The sequence below is a fragment of the Elgaria multicarinata genome, chromosome 3 (assembly GCF_023053635.1).
Source record: "Elgaria multicarinata webbii isolate HBS135686 ecotype San Diego chromosome 3, rElgMul1.1.pri, whole genome shotgun sequence".
NCBI lineage: Eukaryota > Metazoa > Chordata > Lepidosauria > Squamata > Anguidae > Elgaria > Elgaria multicarinata.
In genome coordinates, this window is record NC_086173.1 from 36,202,952 (window position 1) to 36,223,954 (window position 21,003).

The following is a 21,003-nucleotide window of genomic DNA, read 5'->3' on the forward strand; positions in this document are numbered from 1 at the left end:
GCGAAGCCCCACCTCTGCTTCCTGTAGCCAGGGCACGACCAAGCCAGGTCGCCGCCTTTTCCTTCCGCCTAGACCGGCCCCGGCCTCCATCTGCTGCCTCTGTGCGGCTCCCAGCGGAACTGCAGCTTTTTCTCGCTTCGGGCAAAAAAAAGATCATCAGGGCACATCTGCGCAGCGGTCAAATGCGATGCAGCCTGATTCTATCCCTCGTTATTGGGAAGTAAAACCTGGTCTAGAACTGCAGTAAAATGAGGCGGGAGCATTCAGAGCTAGTAATGGACAGCTTCCCTGAGGAAGAGGGGTTGATATCCAAATTACTCTAACTTCATCATTTCAATAGGTCTACCCTAAATAGGTAATACTGGATACAACCCATGAGAAATGGCCTCTTACCAAGTCACATCATTGGTCCATCGAACCCAGTATTGTACTACTCAGTACTGTGGCTCTCCTGGGTTTCAGACAGGGGTCTTTCTGCGGATTCAGAGGTTTCAGTGTGGGGACATTTGCATGTAAGCATGTCCTGTACCATTGAGCTACAGCCCTTCCCCCACTTCAGGCTGTGTGTGGAGGCATGAGAGGGCCCCATTTTTAATGTTCCTCTGTTGTTATTTTACAAAAAAACTCTCCTCCCTGCAATAGGAAAACTAGCACTTCAGTGGGAAAGGTTTTCTACTTGCAGAAGGTTTCTTTCCTCCCCAGCGCAGCCCAAACATTCAAAATTGTGAACTCGTCACCAGCAGAGTGTACTGTCTCATTCTACTGCAGGTGTAGACCATGGCAAAACTTTGGCCCCAGGGAGTTCAATACGTTTTACACCCAGATATTTATGCACAAGACTGCAGCCTTAAGAACATAAGAAGACCCAAGCTGAATCAGATCAAAAAGTCATCTAGTTCAGCATTCTGTTCACACAGTGGCCAAGCAACTGCTATGGGAGGCCCAGTCTCTGATATTGGTGGTAATATCTAGCCACCATGACTAGTAGTCAATGATAGTGTTATCCTCCATGAATTTGTCTAATCGCCTTTTAAATCCATCCAAGTTGGTAGCTATCACTACAGTTTGTGGTAATGAATTCCATATTTTAACTATGCACTGTGTAAAGAAGTACTGTGTAAAAAAGCAACCAGGAAACAAAGCCCTATGAAGAGCGACTGAAAGAACTGGGCATGTTTAGCCTGGAGAAGAGAAGATTGAGGGAAGACATGATAGCACTCTTCAAATACTTAAAAGGTTGTCACACAGAGTAGAGCCAGGATCTCTTCTCCATCATCCCAGAGTTCAGGACATGGAATAACGGGCTCAAGTTACAGGAAGTCAGATTCTGGCTGGACATCAGAAAAACTTCCTGACTGTTAGAGCAGTACAACAATGGAACCAGTTACCTAGGGAGGTTATGGGCTCTCCCACACTAGAGGCATTCAAGAGGCAGCTGGACAACCAGCTGTCAGGTACGCTTTAGGATAAATTCCTGCATTGAGCGAGGGGTTGGACTCGATGGCCTTATAGGCCCCTTCCAACTCTACTATTCTATGATTCTATACTTCCTTTTATCTATCCTTTAACTCCCACCCTTCAGCTTTGTGGGATGACCTATGATTCATTGAGATTGTGCACATTAACTTGAAATTGAATGTAACTTAACTTGCTAATACAGAACTGACCAATAGAAAAGTTAGAAAGAGACTTACACCCTCTTGTAGTCAGGGCCTATACTGTGAGATTTATTTATTTATTGCATTTCTATACAGCCCAATACTTTTTGGAACCGGAGAGCACCCCCATACTGCAGTATCAGAAGTAAATGGATTAAGAGCATTCTCCAGCCTCATGTGGTAGCGAGCTTTTAACCCCTGATTTTGAGAGACAACAGTAGGGTCTGTTCCCCCAGTGGCTTCATAGTGCTATCTATAAAGACTTCTGCCTTCTGGCACAAGGATGGCTCCTTCTGTGCTGCTACACATCTGGAATCCATACATCTGAACTATGCATTTATATTTGCTACTCTACTGTTCAACCAATTGCAGAGGTGCAGTGACTTTCCATCGTGTACAACTAGCTGCCTGAAATACTTCTCCTTGTAGTTAAGTTATAGAAAATGTTCAGAAACATCCTTGATTGCAAAGTTACAACTATGGCCATGGCTAGGAAAGGAAAAGAAAGGAACCTCTCGTGCAAGCACTTGAGTCACTGCTGACTCCTAGAGGGACGCCTGCTTTCGCTGACGTTTTCTTGGCACAGTTTGTAGTGGGGTGGTTTGCCATTACCTTCCCCAGTCGCAGTTACCTTTCCCCCAGCTAGCTGGGTACTCATTTTACCAACCTCGGAAGGATGGAAGGCTGAGTTGACCTGAGCCAGCTGCCTGAGAACCAGCTTCCGCTGGGATCGAACTCAGGCCGTGGGGAGAGTTTCGGCTGCAGCAACTGCCGCTTACCACTTTGTGCCACACGAGGCTTGACCAGGGGTATATCCTGGGATCGTCCTGGGATCATCCCTGTGCATCCAAATGACACACAGGGGATCCCAGGAGCAGGCAGGGATGACCCCTCCAGTTGCCTGGGATAATCCTTAGGTCTAGCTAAGGCCTATATTTCCATTTGATTAAAAGATCCATTTACATAAATGGCAACAAAAGTCTTGTGGCAATCTTAAAGACTATACATACTTACTTGAGAATGACCTACACTGAACACTGATTTACTTAACAGGCCTAGAATTGAGCTGGAAGCAATAGAGAGCACACAAGTTACCTAGCAACCATGGAGTTCTGCCCCCTTACCCAGAAAAATAATGACACTAATAGTCCAGTCAGCTTCAGTAAAGAGACAGTGGTAGTAACACTAATAACAAAAAAAAAATCGAAAGACCAATGCAAGCCTCTTTCCCTCCAGCAGGAGAGCTTTTTTTTAAAGCTATTATCACCCAGTTTCAGCTGCTCAGTATTGCAGCTTTGCAAAACCAATTCATATAAACACCAATAGGAGTGTAAGAACATCAGATTCACCATAGAAAGCAAAAACTCTGGGGCAATTCTTTCGAAGAAAATAACAGCCCTGTTCAGAAGACACCTTAAACCATGGTGGTTAAGGCTTTTGGTTTAAGGTGTCTTCCAAACAGGGCCAAAAGCTAAAGTTTCTCTTGTTGTGTTACTATCCTAAGCATGATACTTTTGAGTTCTAACCCTGGTTTGATGTAAAGTTGGACAAACAGATTGTGCAATCCATTTTCCTACAAGTGTATGCCTTCTGAAAGCAGGAACAGAAAAACAGTAGATCTTCTTTTTTAGTTGTTTCTAATTCTCTAGCCATCCTTAGGTCAAAACAGTCCTCTTTTGACATGCAAGCTCTTCATATGCTGTCCAAAGAAGAGCAAGGATATATGGTTTGTTGTTTATTCGTTCAGTCGTTTCCGACTCTTTGTGACTTCATGGACCAGCCCACGCCAGAGCTTTCTGTCGGCTGTTGCCACCCCCAGCTTCCCCAAGGTCAAGTTTGCCACCTCCAGAATATCATCCATCCATCTTGCCCTTGGTCGGCCCCTCTTCCTTTTGCCTTCCACTTTCCCTAGCACCAGCCTCTTCTCCAGGGTATCCTGTCTTCTCATTATGTGGCCAAAGTACTTCAGTTTTGCCTTTAATACAATTCCCTCAAGTGAGCAGTCTGGCTTTATTTCCTGGAGTATGGACTGGTTTGATCTTCTTGCAGTCCAAGGCACTCTCAGAATTTCCCTCCAACACCACAGTTCAAAAGCATCTATCTTCCTTCGCTCAGCTTTCCTTATGGTCCAGCTCTCGCAGCCATAGGTTACTACGGGGAATACCATTGCTTTAACTATGCGGACCTTTGTTGTCAGTGTTGTCAGGATATATGGTAATGCTGGTCAATCGTCCATTAAAAGCCCTTGTTAAAACTTGTCAGAGTCTTACAACAGAGTCACAACTGATATGAGCATATGGGCAAAGCTGAATCCACTCTGTATGACCCATAGCTGTTAGTCTCAAAGCAGAACAAAAAGAAAGAAAGCCGTGTACAGCAGAACAATGGAATTCCAAAGGTTTTCTGCTATGGGTGTGCCTAAAGCCATGTGGCTAAAAACACACACACAACACTGAGTAACAACCAAGATATTTAAAATGCAGAGACCAACTAGTCTGTGATGTTGCATAACTAGTACAACTAAGAATATTCTTTTTCTGAAAGATATCCCTGAACATTGACCGCATGCAAAAAAAAACAGCCCAACAAAGTGATCCTTAGAACAATTAACATTATGGACTGTCAAAAGTATTCAGGCCAAAGTAACAAACGTAGCGCATGGCAGGCAAGCAAAGACCCGACATACGAGAACAGTGCACAGTAGATTTAGAATGCAAATCAAAATGCAACCTGACATATCCTTTGTTCTTTGCCCCTTCAGAAAATCTACTTTAAATGCTTCCTGTGTGCCCTTTTTGTAAGTTTATCATCTGAATGGATCACAGAAAATTTTGGGGGAAAGGATTCATTACAAATTTTTAATAGTAGGGGAGACTGAGATCTCAGAAATGTTTCTGGGGAATAATCGGAAGGAGACTCATAACTCCTCCTCATGCTCTGTTGCTGCTGCAATCTTTTAATCATATATTGGTTTAAGAGCAATTTGCCCTTGAGCTAATATATCAAATACCATACACCACTTTGATCCCCATGGTACAATTTCTAAAAGTCACCTCATGATACAATTAGTTTTAAAGTCAAACTAATGCTGCTAGCTCCCATCAAAACATGGGACAATGATCACAAAAAATAATGTGCATTGTTAGTGTTCATCTCTGTCAGACTAATCACCTTAAATGCAATTTAAATCAATTTATGGAAAGATATACAACATATTTTAAATGGCTCAAAGAACTGAAATTATAGTTTTTTCCCTGTAAGGGAATAGTGGCCAAATAATCGAAAATAATCACATTGAAAGAGCTCTATTGTTGCCCCTTGTTTTTCTTCACAAAATGGAGAGTTATTATCCCCGTCATGTAATGTCTGGTCAAGCATGATATACCTCTCAGGCTACCCACCTCCTGGTACACAACGGGGCAGAGCAGAAATGCTCTGAATCGTTAACTAAAGAAAATAGTAGTAGTATGTTCAATCATATACATCAAGGAAACTAGCCTTGTGTTTCTGCAAACACTAGAAATAATGGACATAGTTTTCTTTGCATTTTTCTCCTGACACAACAGCTATGTTCAGGTCATCATTATCTTTTCTCCCCCTTGAACAGGCAAGATCCAAGAAGATATTACCTACAATTGAAACATAATTCTGAAGCTGGAGTGTTATGAGTCATAATTGCCTATTATTCATATTTAGACCAAAATTAACTACTTCTTGGTTGCTTTTGGATTTGAGTATCTGTGGGTAGGACATTTTCTGTAAGTAATAGAGTTGGCATGACTTGATTTTTCTCCTTAAATATTAAATTTAGCTCACATTTTGTTCAAGTTGCAATCCTACAATATATCCACTTACCTGGGAGTAGGCCCCACTGACTCCAATGGCATGTCTACTTATAAGTAGACATGCCTCCACTGTGGCCTGTTATTAAGTTTGAACCTCTTAATATTAGCTACCATATCTAAAAATGTTTCATATAATTTGACATGTAAGCAGAAACATTTGTATTTCTATTGTCATTCCCAAACTTTTTACTAAGGCACCATAGATTAATTGCTGGGTTATTTAGCCCCTAAACAACCCATCAGTCCGGGTTTGGATGTCATGCTCCGAAACCTATGTAGAAACCAATTGTGGGTTGTTGAGTAAAAGTGGAAGTGGTGTGCATGCAGGAAGCAGTGTGCTTTCTCTCTCTTCTGCTCATGCACAGCAAACCATGGGTTGTTTAAACCAGGCCTAAGACAGTTTAAGACATACTTGCCAGTTCCATCCCTTTAGCCAAGATTAATGTTTATTTAGTACCTAAGGCTACTTTGTCCCCCAGTTCCCTTGCCTGTAGAAGACCAGTCATTCAACCAGAACAAGGGAGCTACTCTTTCGTTCTGTCTAGAGATGTAACATTTCTGGAAATTTTGAAGTTCTGGTAAATTTGTAATTATTGTCTGAATAAAACTATACTTTGACATTTAATATACCAAACATGATTATTTTATGAGCAAAGTTATATATAACATTTTAGATTCCTATTTTGTCTGACCAGAGCAAACTTCAGTAAGTAGTCCCTGAAACACCAGAATCATCCTAGAAGCCAGAAGAAGCAGGAAGAACTGGAGGCAGAGGAAGACTAGTGTACAACATCTGTTCCTGTTTGTAAGAAAGTTTAGAGAAATTCCTAAACCTCTTCCTGTTTGTGGGGCGGAGTTATTGAGATTTTATTTAGCTGAGAAAGACTCAGTTTAGGAATGGTAAGCAACCCTATTTCATTTAAAAATCTTTAAGTAATCTTAACCTATTATTTGAAGAGCAACATTTTATTCACTTTTGTATAGTGGCAGCAGTTAAAAGGTTTCATAACTGAGGCAGCATCCCTTAGTGACGAGGTCTAGCTGAGAAATTTTTTAAGAATTGTGGCAGTGAGTTTTATAACCAACCCCCCCCACCCATGAATTGCATAAGTCATATGCTGTTTCATTGCATCTGGTGACAAAGGCAGGATAATCTACAGATTTTTTTTTCATATGTGGTTTTAGTTGAGAACTACATTAAACTGACTGCCAGTGCCACAGCATCTAACTAACAAGCCCAGAAACACAGAGCTCTGTATACCAGTTGTTGGGGAACATGAACAGGAGGGTGCTATTACACTCATGTCCTACTTTTGGGTTTCTCAAAGGCAGTTGGTTGGCTGCTGTGTGAACAGAATGCTGGACTAGATGGTCTGATTCAGCATCGCTCTCAATTACTTAGATGTGACTGTTCCTGCAACAGCTCCTAACTGGTCATTTCAGGAACAGTTTCAGTTGTTACTTTTGACCTATAATCCTGTAATGGCTTATGTCAAACATATCTAAGAGATTGCCTTCTTGCATATATCTCATGATATATAAAATCAACTTTGGCTACAATCCTAGGCAAACTGGCTTGGAAGTAAGTCCCATGAAACCATGATTTTGAAAGCAAGACTTGCTCATATGAAGACATTAAACTGCCAATGTACATTTTCATATTGCAATCAAATGAATGGATCAGTCTTTTCCATCTAAAGAACTCCAATAGTCATGCTATTTTAGGCCACAGTATCTCACTGTTCATCAGCTTATGCACAAATTAAAGAGTATATATTATAAATATCCTGCGCTTGTTCAGGGTACAACTATATAATTTTGTGTCCAAGTTATCATTTTAAAATGTGTTCTCCTTACTGTATTATTAAGATTTTTCTTAAAGATGCATAACCACTTGCTTCAGATGATAAGCAGAATCAGTCAGAAAGGCAACAATGGGCATTTTAGGGGGTGGTGTATGGAAATTTGATGAGAGTTTACGTCTGTAGAATTTTATTTCATTCCCAAGACTAACTGAAAATCATGTTTCATGATGGAAACCGATAGGTCTGATTTCCCTTTAGATACCTCTCTTCCTTTTTACCTGAGGAAGTTCCTCAGAAGTAAGTACCTAGAAAATGATAAGAACTGAAGAGGGGAAGGGCATCCTTTTGTCTTGCCTTCAGCAAAGTAAGGTAGGGTGTGTGTGTGTGCTCCACAGGACTTGATAATATTTTAAAAGAGAAATTTCCAAGACATCACCTGAGCCAAGGCATAGTTCATTATAAACTTTTTAAAGACTGCCCACTGTTTTTACTCACCAGTCACAACAGAATTATCATTGAAAACAGTTCCATACAAGAACATGTATTTATTAAGGAGTAAGGAAAGACATAATTTCAATGTATTCTTGGTGGACAGCTTGATGAAAATGTCCACCCAGTGTGCGGCAGCTATAAAGAAGGCTAACTCCATGTTAGGCATTATAAGGAATTGAGAATAAAACAGCCAGTATCATACTGCCCTTATACAAATCTATGGTGTGACCACACTTAGAATACTGTGGACAGTTCTGGTCACCACACCTAAAACAGGATATTATAGAGCTGGAAAAAGTGCAGAAAAGGGCAACTAAAATGATCAAGGGGCTGGAGCATCTCCCCTATGAAGGAAGGTTACATCAGTTGGGATTGTTTAGCTTGGAAAAAAGGAGGCTAAGGGGAGACATGATAGAGGTGTACAAAATTATACATGGTATGGAGAAGTGGATAGGGAGACATTTTTCTCCCTCTTTCAAAATACTAGAATCCAGAGTCATCCCATGAAACTGATTGGTGGAAGATCCAGGACAAATAAAAGGAAGTACTTCTTCACACAGTGCATAGTTAAATTATGGAACTCACTACAAGATGTAGCGATGGCCACCAATCTGGATGGCTTTAAAAGGGGGTTCGATAAATTCCTGGAGGCAAAGGCTATCAATGGCTACTAGCCATGATGGTTGTGTGCTATCTCCAGTATTCGAGGCAATAAGCCTGTGTGCACCAGTTGCTGGGGAACACGGGCAGGAGGGTGCTGTTGCACCATGTCCTGCTTGTTCATCCCTGGCCGATGGCTGGTTGGCCACTGTGCGAACAGAGTGCTGGACTAGATGGACCCTTGGTCTGATCCAGTATGGCACTTCTTATGTTCTTCTGTATTGCTTTGATATCTATCCCAACCAGCCAGAGTGCTTTCACCATGCTGGTTGGGGCTGGTGGGAATCATAGAATTGTTGGTCCAAAACTTCTGGAGGACACAAAGTTAGGGAAGGCTGCTTTAGTAGTACACATGCGTTCACAAGCTTTATTGTTTAAATGGACCCTTGAGAGCAGAAAGAAATAACTACAACAATAACCACTAAGGGTGCTTCCAGACGAGGCTTTTATTGTGCAATCTCCCTGCCTCATTCATGGAAATGTACAGGGGGTTCAGATGTTGTCATCTTCCATTTATAATCCTTCCTGTCACTTCTTCTGTCATTTTTCTTACAACGAAGGGTGCTTACAAGCAGAGGGCTCCTAGCGCTACTGATCGAAAGACATTATGCAGCTATTCCATCTTTCCCTCCTTGGGGGGAAAAAAACTGTGGCAAAAAAAAGAAAAGATGGAAGCAACAGTGAGAAAACACTAGAGTTACACATAGAAAATGACATCATCTGGACTCCCAGTTAAATTCCATGAATGAGGCAGGGTGATTGCACAATAAAAGGCTAGTCTGAAAGCACCCTTAGTGGTTATTGTTGTAGTTATTTCTTTCTGTTCTCAAGGGTCCATTTATCTGAAAAATACGGCATAGCTGCACAATGTCTTTTGATTGATAGCACTATGCACCTTCCATCTAGAAGCACCCACACTCGCTAGTAATTCCAGAATACGTGCCTGTTCTATTGTCTTTAAACTGATATCTAGGCTACTTGTCAGAGATGCTGGAGAAATACTTTGTGCTATTACAAGAAGCACCATATCAATACTAAGCATTTATATATTAGAAAAAGTAGCTATCAGTGGCAGCAGAAAGGTATCAGGTGCCAGCCTGGTACGTTAGGATCCATCAGATTAAAGTTCGTCGTTCCTTTGCTTCAACAGGCAGCTAATTCCCACCACCTAGACCTGGAGGAAGAGATAGGATAGACCGCGCTATTTCACGATGCCAAGTGTGGAGGGGTGACAATTTTGAATGCTCCCCCCTGCGTTAAAAACTCCCTGCGACTAGAAAGCCAGTCCTGCGGCAAAATATAAGCTACAGTCTCCCCTTTCTACGTGCAGAGTATTTTGACAGAGTATTCAAAGATGGCAACCCGCACATCATTCTGCAGCACGTGTGAATCCAGATTCACTATCGCGTGATTGTCTCCTCTCCCTTCCCGCGCGCTCGAAATCTGGCTTTCATGGCAGCGGGATCCCACAAAACACGGACTGGTAGCCTGGAGCCGCCGCGCGCTCCCCTTCCCTCCCTTTCTCCTGCTCTTAGGAATTCGGCGCGAGTCGTTGGTTAAAAGAAGAGCTAGCCGAGTCCTCTCCCATCATGCACAGCGGTAGCTGAAGCGTGGGGGGAGGGGGAAGGAGCAGCTTCGCTTTCCCGCGAATTCAGTTCAAAGGAAGGAGGAGGGGGAGGGGGGAAAGGAAAGCTCCCAGCGGTGAAACGCGCGATCCAACCAAACTCTTGCAGAATCATTCTGCCGTCACGCCTGGGCGGGATTTCCGCCGACCAATGAAGGGGCACGGCGCCATCGTGCGAGCCAATGGGCGTGCGGCGGAGGGGGCGGGAGCGCCGCCGCCGCCGTCGGGTTTGGCTGGGCAGAGAGGGCGCTTGAGGAGAACCGAGCGGGGGGACTTGGAGGAGTTGAAGCGCTTCCACTTCCTCCTCTCCTCACCTTGCTTCGCGTCCCCGTTTCCTTTCCCCGCTCGCTGTCGGTCTCCATCTCCCGTCAAGCTCCCGCCCCGGCGGAAAGGCCCTTATGGCTCCTCAGAAGCACGGCGGTGGAGGCGCGGGGCCCAGCTCGGGTGCTCCGAGCGGAGGGGGAGGCGCCGTCGCGGCCACCGCCACGGGCGGAGGCGCTGGCGGGGGCTTCGGGGGCTCGACCTCCGCCGCCGCGCCAGGCGGCAAATCCGGGGGCGCTATTGGAGGCGCCGGCGGCAGCGGTTATTCCGGCGGGGGCGCCGGCGGCGGGGGTTCCTCGGCGTCTTCGGCGGCGGCCGCCTCGGCTGCGGCCCTGCCCCCGGTGAAGAAGCCGAAGATGGAGCAGATCCAGGCCGACCACGAGCTCTTCCTTCAGGCCTTCGAGAGTGAGCGTGGGGTGTTGGGGTGGGGACGGAGGCAGGGAGGGAAGAAGGGCCGAAACTACCAACCTGCGTTGCCCCCCCTCTCCCTCCCCCTCCCACGCCGGTCTCCGGGGCCGAGGCGGGATGGGCGGAGAAGAGCAGCATCGGCTACTCCGTTGCGGAACGGCGGATCCGCCTTGCCCTTCCCGGGCTCGCGCGACGCGAGGCTTCCTCGGGTCCTTTGGGCGGGAGGGAGGTGGGGGGCTCTGGAGGGAGAGCTGTTGCTTCGCTGTGTTGTCAGTCCGAGGGGTCCCCGTAGGGGAATCCTTGCCTGGCTAATTGTTTTATTAATGAGGCAGTGCCACACAGGCCCACCCTGGAGCTTTTTAGGGGCAGTGAGATTGCGCGCCTCGGTAGGATTGCGTTTTGGGGCTCTCGAGAGAGGACGCTGAGGTTGTTGTAAGTTGATATCGTGTTGTTTCGAGTATCTTCTTCCTACCCTTGAGAACTCCTTCAGAGATGGAATTAAAGACATCGTCAGAAAGATGGTCGTCATAAAAGGTTTAATGATTCCTGTTCCTTGTTCCAGAAAATAAAGCGTTTAAAGCCCAGATTTTCTGCACTGTAATTAAAAAAATATGTTCGGTGCGTCAAAAGAGGCACGATGAGTTAGACAGGTTGTCCCAGGTTTAGAAAGTTAAAAAGTCGGGTTCGTCTCTGCTTAGAACAAACTATAAGTTTACCCACTATAATTGCATCATAAAGAGTGAAGGCAAGGGCACTGCTAATTTAGAACAATTAGAGCGTTTATGAAGGAAAACTGGCACATTAAAGTTTGTGCCCATGTCCATTGTGTGATGGCCTTGCAAGATCACCATGAATACAGAGAACGTTGTTTTAGCTGTCTTCGTTTTATTGGGTTGACTGGCTTTTAAACTTGAAAGCTTCCATTCCAAGAACTTAATCTTAATAAGTCAGGAACTTAACTGTTTTGAAAAAGCAACAGGGCAGTTGCCTTTCCAACATTTTTTTTCTGATGCTCATAAGAAAGGACTTGCTTGTAAAATGAAGTTGTGAATAGTAAAGGTTCTGATATGTTTATATGGAGTTTGAAAACAAGTGTGTGATTCTGAAGAGGTCAATTGTACAACATTTGAGAAGGGTTTTTTTTCTGTTGTGGTTAGATTTCTCCCCTAGAAGCTTTGTAGACAGTTCAAATGGGTGTAAGTTGAGACCGCACAAGCAGACAAACATTTAGTGTAAGCATCTGATTATTCATTCCTATGTCCCCCTCCGCAGTGGGTGGCTATTTTGTTCTGTGTAAATAATTGTGTTTCATAGAAGCAAATAATCAAGGCAGCTTGCTAACAAACTGAATAAAGTGTTTTATATGCAAGGGCATAATGCTACCCTTGGTTATTCCAGCATCTAACACAAAATTAGGTTGTGGGAATATTGCATTCAAAGCTCCAATTCCCTAATAGTATTTAAATCGGAGTTATTTGGCTTACTGCTGTATGTTAAGGGTAGTTACTTCCTGATACATAGTGCCACATTTAGCAATGGCAGCTGTGATGCCATGTGGTCACTGTCACTTTGTTGTAGATTATAGTTATTAGGTTACTGCTTGAAAGTGGTCACCCACCACAATACAATCAAGATATTTGTGAATTAAGCATGATTGATATGAGTGGAGAATGTCTATTGTACTTTGGAAAAAATTAGTTAAGTATCAAATTAGCTGCTTTGTAAAAGAGTGTTATATTTTCTCTCACAGAACCAACACAAATATATAGATTTCTACGTACCCGCAATCTTATAGCTGTGAGTAACTGTTCATCTTTGCCTTTAATTTTATAGAACATCTCATGGCAATGTTGGATTGACTTTTTTCCTCTTCTGTTGCAGCCAATATTCCTGCACAGAACTCTCACTTACATGTCCCACAGAAACTCCCGAACAAATCTCAAAAGGTAACATCACTCATTAAAAAAGGCTCCTTGTTTCATATGTTAAAGGCCCCTCCACTTCCAAAAACTGAGATGATGATGATATTATAGAACTGTTCATGTGTAGTATGAATTGTAACTATTTCTGAAATTGGGACCAAAATTCTTGTCATGATCTTCAATTAGAAATGAACTTAATAATCACGTAATGTGCTTATGTAATGCAAATTTGATACCATATATTTGTCTTAAATTGCCACTTTGTTTGGTTTGCAATGTGAGGCTGGATATAGCAATTTTTTGGGAGGTTTGCCGCCTTGATGTTTGGCAATGAAAAATGTCAGTTAAAGATTACACTGCACAAATGAAAAATCAGCCCAAATTTAAAATATGTATAGACAATGTCTGGCAAGATTTTAAAAACTGGCATTCCTAATTAACTTCATGTTTGAGCTCTACTAATTTGTTTAGAATTCAGACTTGAAACATTAATACACTTTAAAATAATTAAAACTGCCTTTAGCTTTGAATCCTTGCAGTATGTTTTTATCTGAGATAAGCTATAAAGATTAATTTTGTAACTCAACTTTAATGGAATTAGCAGTGCAAAACATTATTTGAGTCAACAAGATGCATAACATATGTCAGATGATGAAAAGAACATACAAGGATTAAAATGTAAGACTTCCACGGTTTGGAGGAATTGGGTATGTTTGACACAGAAGAGAGAGCTACAGGGGAAATGTATTCAAACATGTAAAGAAAGAGCTGCTGTCAACCATTAAAGCGAAGTATTCTCCATAGCCCTTTAAAATCAAGAATCAACACATTTAAATAATATAAAGAGAAGTTTAATTAGTCAAAGGATTCTGTAGAGTGGAATCTATCTTTGGAAATGTTAAGAATTAGATGGTTTTAAATGTATTGTGTGTTAGTGCAAGCCAACGTTCTGGTCCCTGAGGAACTTCCAGTGTCCTACAGTTTGCTGCTATAGTGGTCATTGCTACTGTTGGATAGTGATAGAGAGAACACCTGCTAAACACAGTCTTATTTTTCTCTTGTGAGTGTTTGTTTCCATATAATGGTGATATTAAAAAAGCACTGGTTACTTTAATGTAATTTCTCTTACTAATTCAAAATCTTTCTCCAACACTATGTCTTGCATCTAGCAAAATTATTGGAATCTTGCTACAGATTGCCAAAGAAAATTTTACTGTATCATATATTGATCTGGTTTGCATATAACTATCATTCATGGGTTAATTAACCCATGGTCAGGGCCATGCATAAGCACTGTGCTTCCTGCCCACTGCTTCTGATTTGCATCTGGTTGAGCAAACAACCTAGGAACACCTCATTCCTGTATTGTTCAGCATGATGTCAGAAATTGGAACTCTGGGTTGTTGAGGGAGAAACAATCCTGAGGTTTTTCCCTATGGTTAGTTATTGTGTTAAAACTCTGGGCTGCTTCTCTATTAACAAGCCAGAGTTCTGGGTTCAGATGTCACAACAAACAACTCAGGAACAGGATGTTTCTGGGTTGCTTGCTAAACTAGATGCAACGTAGCAATTGGGCAGGAGGTAGTACTTTCACTTGCACACAGACCCAGCCACCCAAGGGTTGTCATTACAGCTATGTGTAAAATACATATCTGTGAAGATGACATGGTATCATTCCTCTAAACTGCAGCTAGTTTTTAGAGAGAATTGGTAAACACCGTATTCCACTTTATAAAATGGCATAGATCATGAGCTTTAAGATATGCTTGCAAATGGTCAACTGATTGGTAAATCTTTAGAAAGCAAGAATCTCATCCAAGAGGCCAGGAAGTGACCTCTTTTGGTTAGAGTGCAATGCTATCCTAAACAGGTTGTACATTTCTCCCAGCATTGCCAGTTCCCCCAACCAATAGTACCTCCATTCATATTAGAGAACATGGTTCCTTCAGGCTATGTGTCACAAGTATAGGTAGATTATTTTTTAAGAGCTGTTAACCTCTTGAGGTATTTATATAAAAAAATAAGTTTTGAAACACATTCAAGGGATATGCATAACAAGGCGGTATGGGTTATTTCTGTAAATCATATTCTGTAAGGAGTAAAAGTACACAATTCGGTTTTCATGTTTATTTATTCAAATTATTTTTATTCCTACTTTTTATACCAGGTAGCTCACAATAAAACTACAAACCATAAAATAGTAAAAACAAGCAGTTAAAACAAAAAAGCCAAGTTAATGAGAATGATCAATAAAATCAAACTATCTTCACTACCTGCTGAAAGACAGGAAGTGAGGGGAGCAAGCCCCCACCAGCCCAGACAAGCTGTTCCCATTCACTATACCTCCGATGGGAAAGGAACATAGAGGAGGCTCTCCATTGTGGAACATAATTTCCAAGAAGGTCCGTGCAGGAGGTGGTGATTCCTGCCCCAGAGAGTTTAAAGCTTTAAATTCAAAGCCAGCAGCTTGAAATAGAAAATAGTAGCCGGTGCAGTTGGTAAAGTATCAGAGTGGTGATGTCCTGGTCCCTGCTGGAACTCTGGTAGCTGCATCTTGGCCAACTGAAGTTTCTGGATCATCTTCAAGGTCAGGTCTACATAGAGCATTTTACAGTCATCCAGCCAGGTGATAACTGAATGCCTTGAGGTTCAGTATGATTTCACCAGGCAAGGGCACAGCTGGTGTACCATATGGATATGAAAGCTACTTCCTGGTCACCATTCCCACCTGTGCATCCAGGATGAACTCTGAATTCAGGAGCAGTCCCAAGCTGTGGTTGTTGCTTCAACCAGAGTGCAACCCCATCCAAATCGGGCTGTATATCTCTCCCAGCATTGCCAGTAGTACCGCCATCTTATCTGGATTAAACTTCACTGTTTTCACCAAAAGCTAATTCAAAACTGGCCCCAAGCACCAGTTGAGAGCTTTCAGCCTTTCCCTGTGGTTGGACAATGGAAATGAGAAGTAGAGCTGGATAAAGATGACACCTATGCTTCCAGATGACCTCACTCAACAGTTTTATGTAAATGTTAAACAGCATAGGGACAAGAAGGAACCCTGTGGCACTACATAAGCCAAAGGCCATGGCTAAGTAGTGACACAGCAACACCTGGGACCTACCCTTTAAAAGATCTGCAACCCACCACAAAGCAGTGCTTCCTAGTCCTATTCCAACTTGGCTGGCCACGATGATACTAAGATAATGGTATCAAAAGCTTCTGAAGTATCCAGGAAAACTAAAAGGATCACACTTCCCCTATCCATCTCCCTGTGTGGGACACCTGTAAAAGCTACTATAGTATCCCTCCCAAATCAGTCTGGAAACCAGATTGGAAAGATCCAAGTCATTGGTAGTATCCAAGAAAACCTGGGCTTGGTTCACGAGGACAAGCATGTTACTCAAAAAGGCAGATTTGAAATAGGGGGAAAGTAATTGCCCCAGACTTCCATATTACTGTCAGTATTTAACCTTCAAAGAAGCATTTTCCACGTGTGCAAGTTGAATCCTATTGTGACTGATTTTACAATCCAGAATGAACAGAGATACGTGAAAAGATTTCGGATCTTGCATTTTAAGAATGATGTCCACATTCTCAGATTGCACAAACGGAGAAGTATTCTAGTGTGGTGCCCTACTACCAACCAGGACTGGCTCTGAAAATAAGCATGCCATCAGGATGGATTTAAGTGATTTTATCTTCAGAGTGCCTTGCAAACTTGTTACAGCAGATCTGAAAGGTCTGATTTATTTTTCCCTTGGCCAGAATGTAGCAAGCCATTAATCCTTTGGAACAACTCTGCTGGATAGCACTGAAGAGATAAGGTGATGGCAGAAGTAAGACCACTGCCACAGAGCAGGGCCTAAAATGGGCTCCCAATTTGTGTGTGTTGGATTCAGCCTGCATCTTACACCATTTGTGCTCTGCTCATTGACATATTCATTTCATTGTTCCCAACTAAGTAAACCGAGAGAGTATGGTTCTACAAGACAGGAGAGGATTGCTTCAAGGTGTTGTATTGACAGGCCGGGCCAACAGGAGTGCTAACCATATTAGTGAAGAAATCCCCCAGATACATCAGTACATCTCCAAGGGCAGTCTATTGTAATAAGCCTCAGGATCCTGTGGGGGTGAGAGGACATTACTAACTTAAACTGACCCAGGTAGTTATCTGACCATGACAAAGGAGCTATATCTCAGCTCCGACACTCAAGGATCACTCTGTTGCTGCCCAGATCAGAAAATCAAATTGAGCATATGAGCTGCTACATACATTAAGCTGGATATAGCCTGAGTAGGCACATAGTTGACCATGAATTCCTGTGCTGGATCTGACCAAGCAGCCTTGATGTGGATGTTGAAGCTCTTCAAGACAATAGCACAACCCCTGGGACCAATTCTGTCCATTCTGGCAGGGAGACTATTGGTCAGCAGAGTGGACAGAAACTTCAGCTACAAACCCTGGAATGCTCACAGATTGCTGGAAAGGGAGATTAGAGTAGGGTGATGCCTTCCCACTCCACCTATCCAGTTTAGGGTGGTGGCTGTTGCATCAAGAAACCTGGTGGGCAAAGCTGAGAGAGATTTACACTTCCCCTTTCTCCCATCAAATCTTGTTTAACACATGCCAGGTCAAATTTCTCACCCAGAATCAAATCCTGGGTGAATGGTGCTTTTCAGTTAACTGACATGGCATTCACCAGCAACATTTGAAGTCCCTGTATAATTGCTAGCCAAAGCTACCCAGATTCCCAGGTCTGGAGGAGGGGCCAGAAGGGGAGAGAACCATCCCATCTTTAACTTACATAGCTTACCTTTCTTTTAATCTATTGCTTAAATTTTGAAATTGTAAATTTTGTGTTAAGAATCTTGTAAACTTGCTAGTGAGGAACGTGCCCTAAAAGACAGTTTAAAAATATTTAAACAATATATTCCATACCTTTCCCTGCCAAATATGTCCAGTAGTGGCACCCCATCAGCCTGGCCTCCTAAATGCAGAATTACGACAAGGAACCAAAAACCATTTCACATATCTGTAGCAGCAACCTCAGATGTAAAAGAGTAGGTGTCACGAAGGGCTAAAAACTTGAAATCACAGCAAAGTGCAAATGCAGGGGATTCATATAATTCATAAACTATTTTTTTAAAAAGCCTTAAGCAGCAAAAGCACACCAAAATGTTGACCTTATAATTTCAGATTTAAATCTTATGCATTTAAAAAGTTACCATGAAAAGTAAACTCTTGGCTTAATGTCTCATCAATTCTGATAAAAGCAATGCAAAATGTAGCTATTGACCTGGTTCACATAGCACAGCAGCCCATTGTTAATATATCAGGGGAAGCTGCTGTATCATGCCATGGGTATGGATATAACCCATGCGTGTTTTACGGTAATATGAGGGTAGTCTAACTCTCAAACAATCCTTGCCACCTGGGTTGGCATGACAGTGACCAGCTGGGTGCCATGTAAAAGTGGTGCTTGCAGATGCCCAGCACAAAGCGACAGCCCCTGTGGGTAAATTAAGTCACACTGGGCTGTTGTGTCATGCGAACCAGTTCATTGTTTGCCTCCCTGAATGAGTTTGGAGTATTTGGTGCTCATTTTAGGGCAGAGCTATTTTGCATAGATATTTTCATTTTTCAGTTTGAATAAATTATTTACAAAGCAAAGAGAACAGCACTATTAAAGCCTGTAAGAAATGTTAATTGCTGCGTTTTACTTTAGTCCTTCATTTTACAGACTGCATGTAGTCTGTGAAACTTTTTATCACTTCTTAAAAAGTAGGTTGACAGCAACTTCATGAACCTAACTGGAATATTGTATGAACTTTTTCCAGGTTAAAAAGTATTTGTATTTCATGTCCTTCCTTACAATAATAGATGGAAGTATCTTCTAATTATCAATCTTTATTTTTCAGTCTCACACATTGAGTAATATAAGTAATATTCCAAACTTTGACAAATCCAATATAACCCTGTAAAAGATTTCAAGATCCATTAAATAGGAAGCCAACTTTTCTCGATTCTTTTTGTTCATATTTGGCAGGCTGATGCCAATGCTGAATAGTGTGGCAATTTTTGAAATGTTTTCCATAAAGAATTACATTTGGCACCCACCTGCTGGTGCCAAGTCTAGACATTTCTGAAGTTTTTGTTTCCTGCTATAGTCCAATATCTAGTAAAGGCCTGTAGACTATTTGTTCATGTAAAAGTTCTAGCTGATCTGTGAAACTGAATATTAACTTTCGTGCCAGGAAGGCATGGGTTAGGGTTAGCACTAATAGTAATGTAAATTATGTTGCATTAGCGTAACTGATTTTTAATGCAACACCACTACCATTTGCTGATGCAACGGGTTTCCCCAGAGAACCCAGTGCACCAGCAAATGTTATTGACATTGCGCTAGAGATCGCTTATGCTTGCACAAGCTATTAAGTTAGCGCTAGTGTCAAATTGCAAACTGCCTTATGTTGCTAATGTTCAGAAGAACTCTCTTAAAACAAAAAATGGCAGTTCTAAATTCAAATCATAGAAGTTAAGACTTTAAATCAGAACTTTAAATCTTTATGTATTTATGTCTGTGGTCATAGGAAGCTACTTTATACCAAGTCAGACCACTGATCCATCTAGTTCAGTATTGTTAACACTGACTGGCAGCAGCTCGTCAGGATTTCAGGCAGGCAGGAATTTTTCCAGGCCTATCTGGAGATGCCAGGGATTAAATCTACCACTGAACTATGGCTCCTCTTGGTAATGGTGACTCTAAAGTGTAAGTGGGCACAACATAATTTAATTCTGTGTATTCTTGAACCAAGAGAGTAAATCCTTTTTTTAAAAAATAAAAGTTTTGGGTGGAAAAACAAAATGTTTAGTGATTAACATCACACAGTTAAACTGTAAAGTTCAAAACTCCAGCATTCTGTGTAAAATTCTTTTAAATCACTTTTTTTGGTGTCTGGGACTTTTCTAGATCTGCAAAATGGTATTCTTGGAAGAAATCTTTATGAAACAAAACTGTACTACATAATGGGGAATCAATGAAATTTCAAAAACCAACTTCTATTACAGGAAAACTTTCAGAGTAGACGGGATGCTGACGAAAGTAGAGAAAACAAAGGGAGAACACGACTTGCAAAGGTAACATTCATTTTATCAACTGATACATTTCAGTAACAATGTTTCAACTGAAATAGATACATAATGGGATTAAATATTTTTTATCTCAATAGAAGTCATGCAGAAGTGTGACGTGAAGTCTCATGTAATGCTGAGGATAATTTAGATCTACTTTTCCTATAATAAAATATTTGAAAATAATTCTGTTGGAGGGTTGTGTGTGTGTTTCATTCTTTGGTATACTCATGCTACGGCAGTTTTTAACTTGGATGAAATTAAACACATTAGAGGTATATGGAAGGAAGATTTATACACAGAAACAAACTCTGTACTTTCCCCTTCCTGTGTAGGAATGCAGCATGTGTTTATGGATCCAATTATTGATTTTTTGAAATTTCATTGATTTCCATTATGTAATCTAATCAATATTTACTCTACAGGGTATGAATTGGGATGAGCCTTACCATTGGTGGTTGCACTGCAAATGGGAATGCTCCTTCCCATCTTCTGTTGCTAGTAACTAGTTGCCACAACACCTGCGTTGGGGCCAGTGAATATGCCAAAACCTTGTAAGAAAGCCTTCACACTGGAAACTTAAATACAACCACCACTCATGTGGCTGTGTATCTGATATTTCAGTCTTTCTGAAAGAAAAATGGCTGTTGCTTTAAAATCCCTAAACTGTCAACAAAAAGCAAAACTACTGGATAAACTGGTGTCTGCCCTCAGTTGTCAAAGTGGTAGACTTAAGACCTCGACTATTTTATGCTGTTTAGTCTCATAGCCCTATGTTATGATTCTGTTTTTCTAGTAAGAATGTATCAAGTATGTAATGTCTAAAGATGTATCCATTTATTTAAAAACAAATATTTCAATTTCAATCTTACTTGCTGGAGCAATACTCCCATTGAAATCTCTGGTTTGTAGTTTGGAGGTGCTTCTGGACCTGGCCTTTCCCTGGATGCCTAGATGACAGCCATTGCCAGAGGTGCTTTTGACTGGCTTAGGCTGGTGCACCAACTTCACCCATTCCTCGAGAAGGCAGTGGTGTTGTATGCCTTTGTTATGTCATGTCTGGACTACTGCAAAGCGCTCTGTGTGGTGCTGTTTTTTAAAAGTGTTCAGAAATTTCAGATTTTTCAAAATAGATT

General features: G+C 41.8%; 1 protein-coding gene across 1 annotated transcript in view; it reads left to right on the forward strand.

The window, feature by feature from the left end:
- The first annotated feature begins 10,299 nt into the window (after positions 1-10,299).
- The window catches only part of SUZ12 (SUZ12 polycomb repressive complex 2 subunit), a 42,362-nt gene continuing 31,658 nt past the window's right edge, over positions 10,300-21,003 (forward strand). The window contains exons 1-4 of the mRNA XM_063119919.1: positions 10,300-10,810; positions 12,564-12,610; positions 12,695-12,759; positions 19,805-19,873. Coding sequence (XP_062975989.1) covers positions 10,483-10,810; positions 12,564-12,610; positions 12,695-12,759; positions 19,805-19,873 — 509 coding nt within the window. The 5' untranslated portion in view covers positions 10,300-10,482. The remainder of the gene's footprint in view (positions 10,811-12,563; positions 12,611-12,694; positions 12,760-19,804; positions 19,874-21,003) is intronic.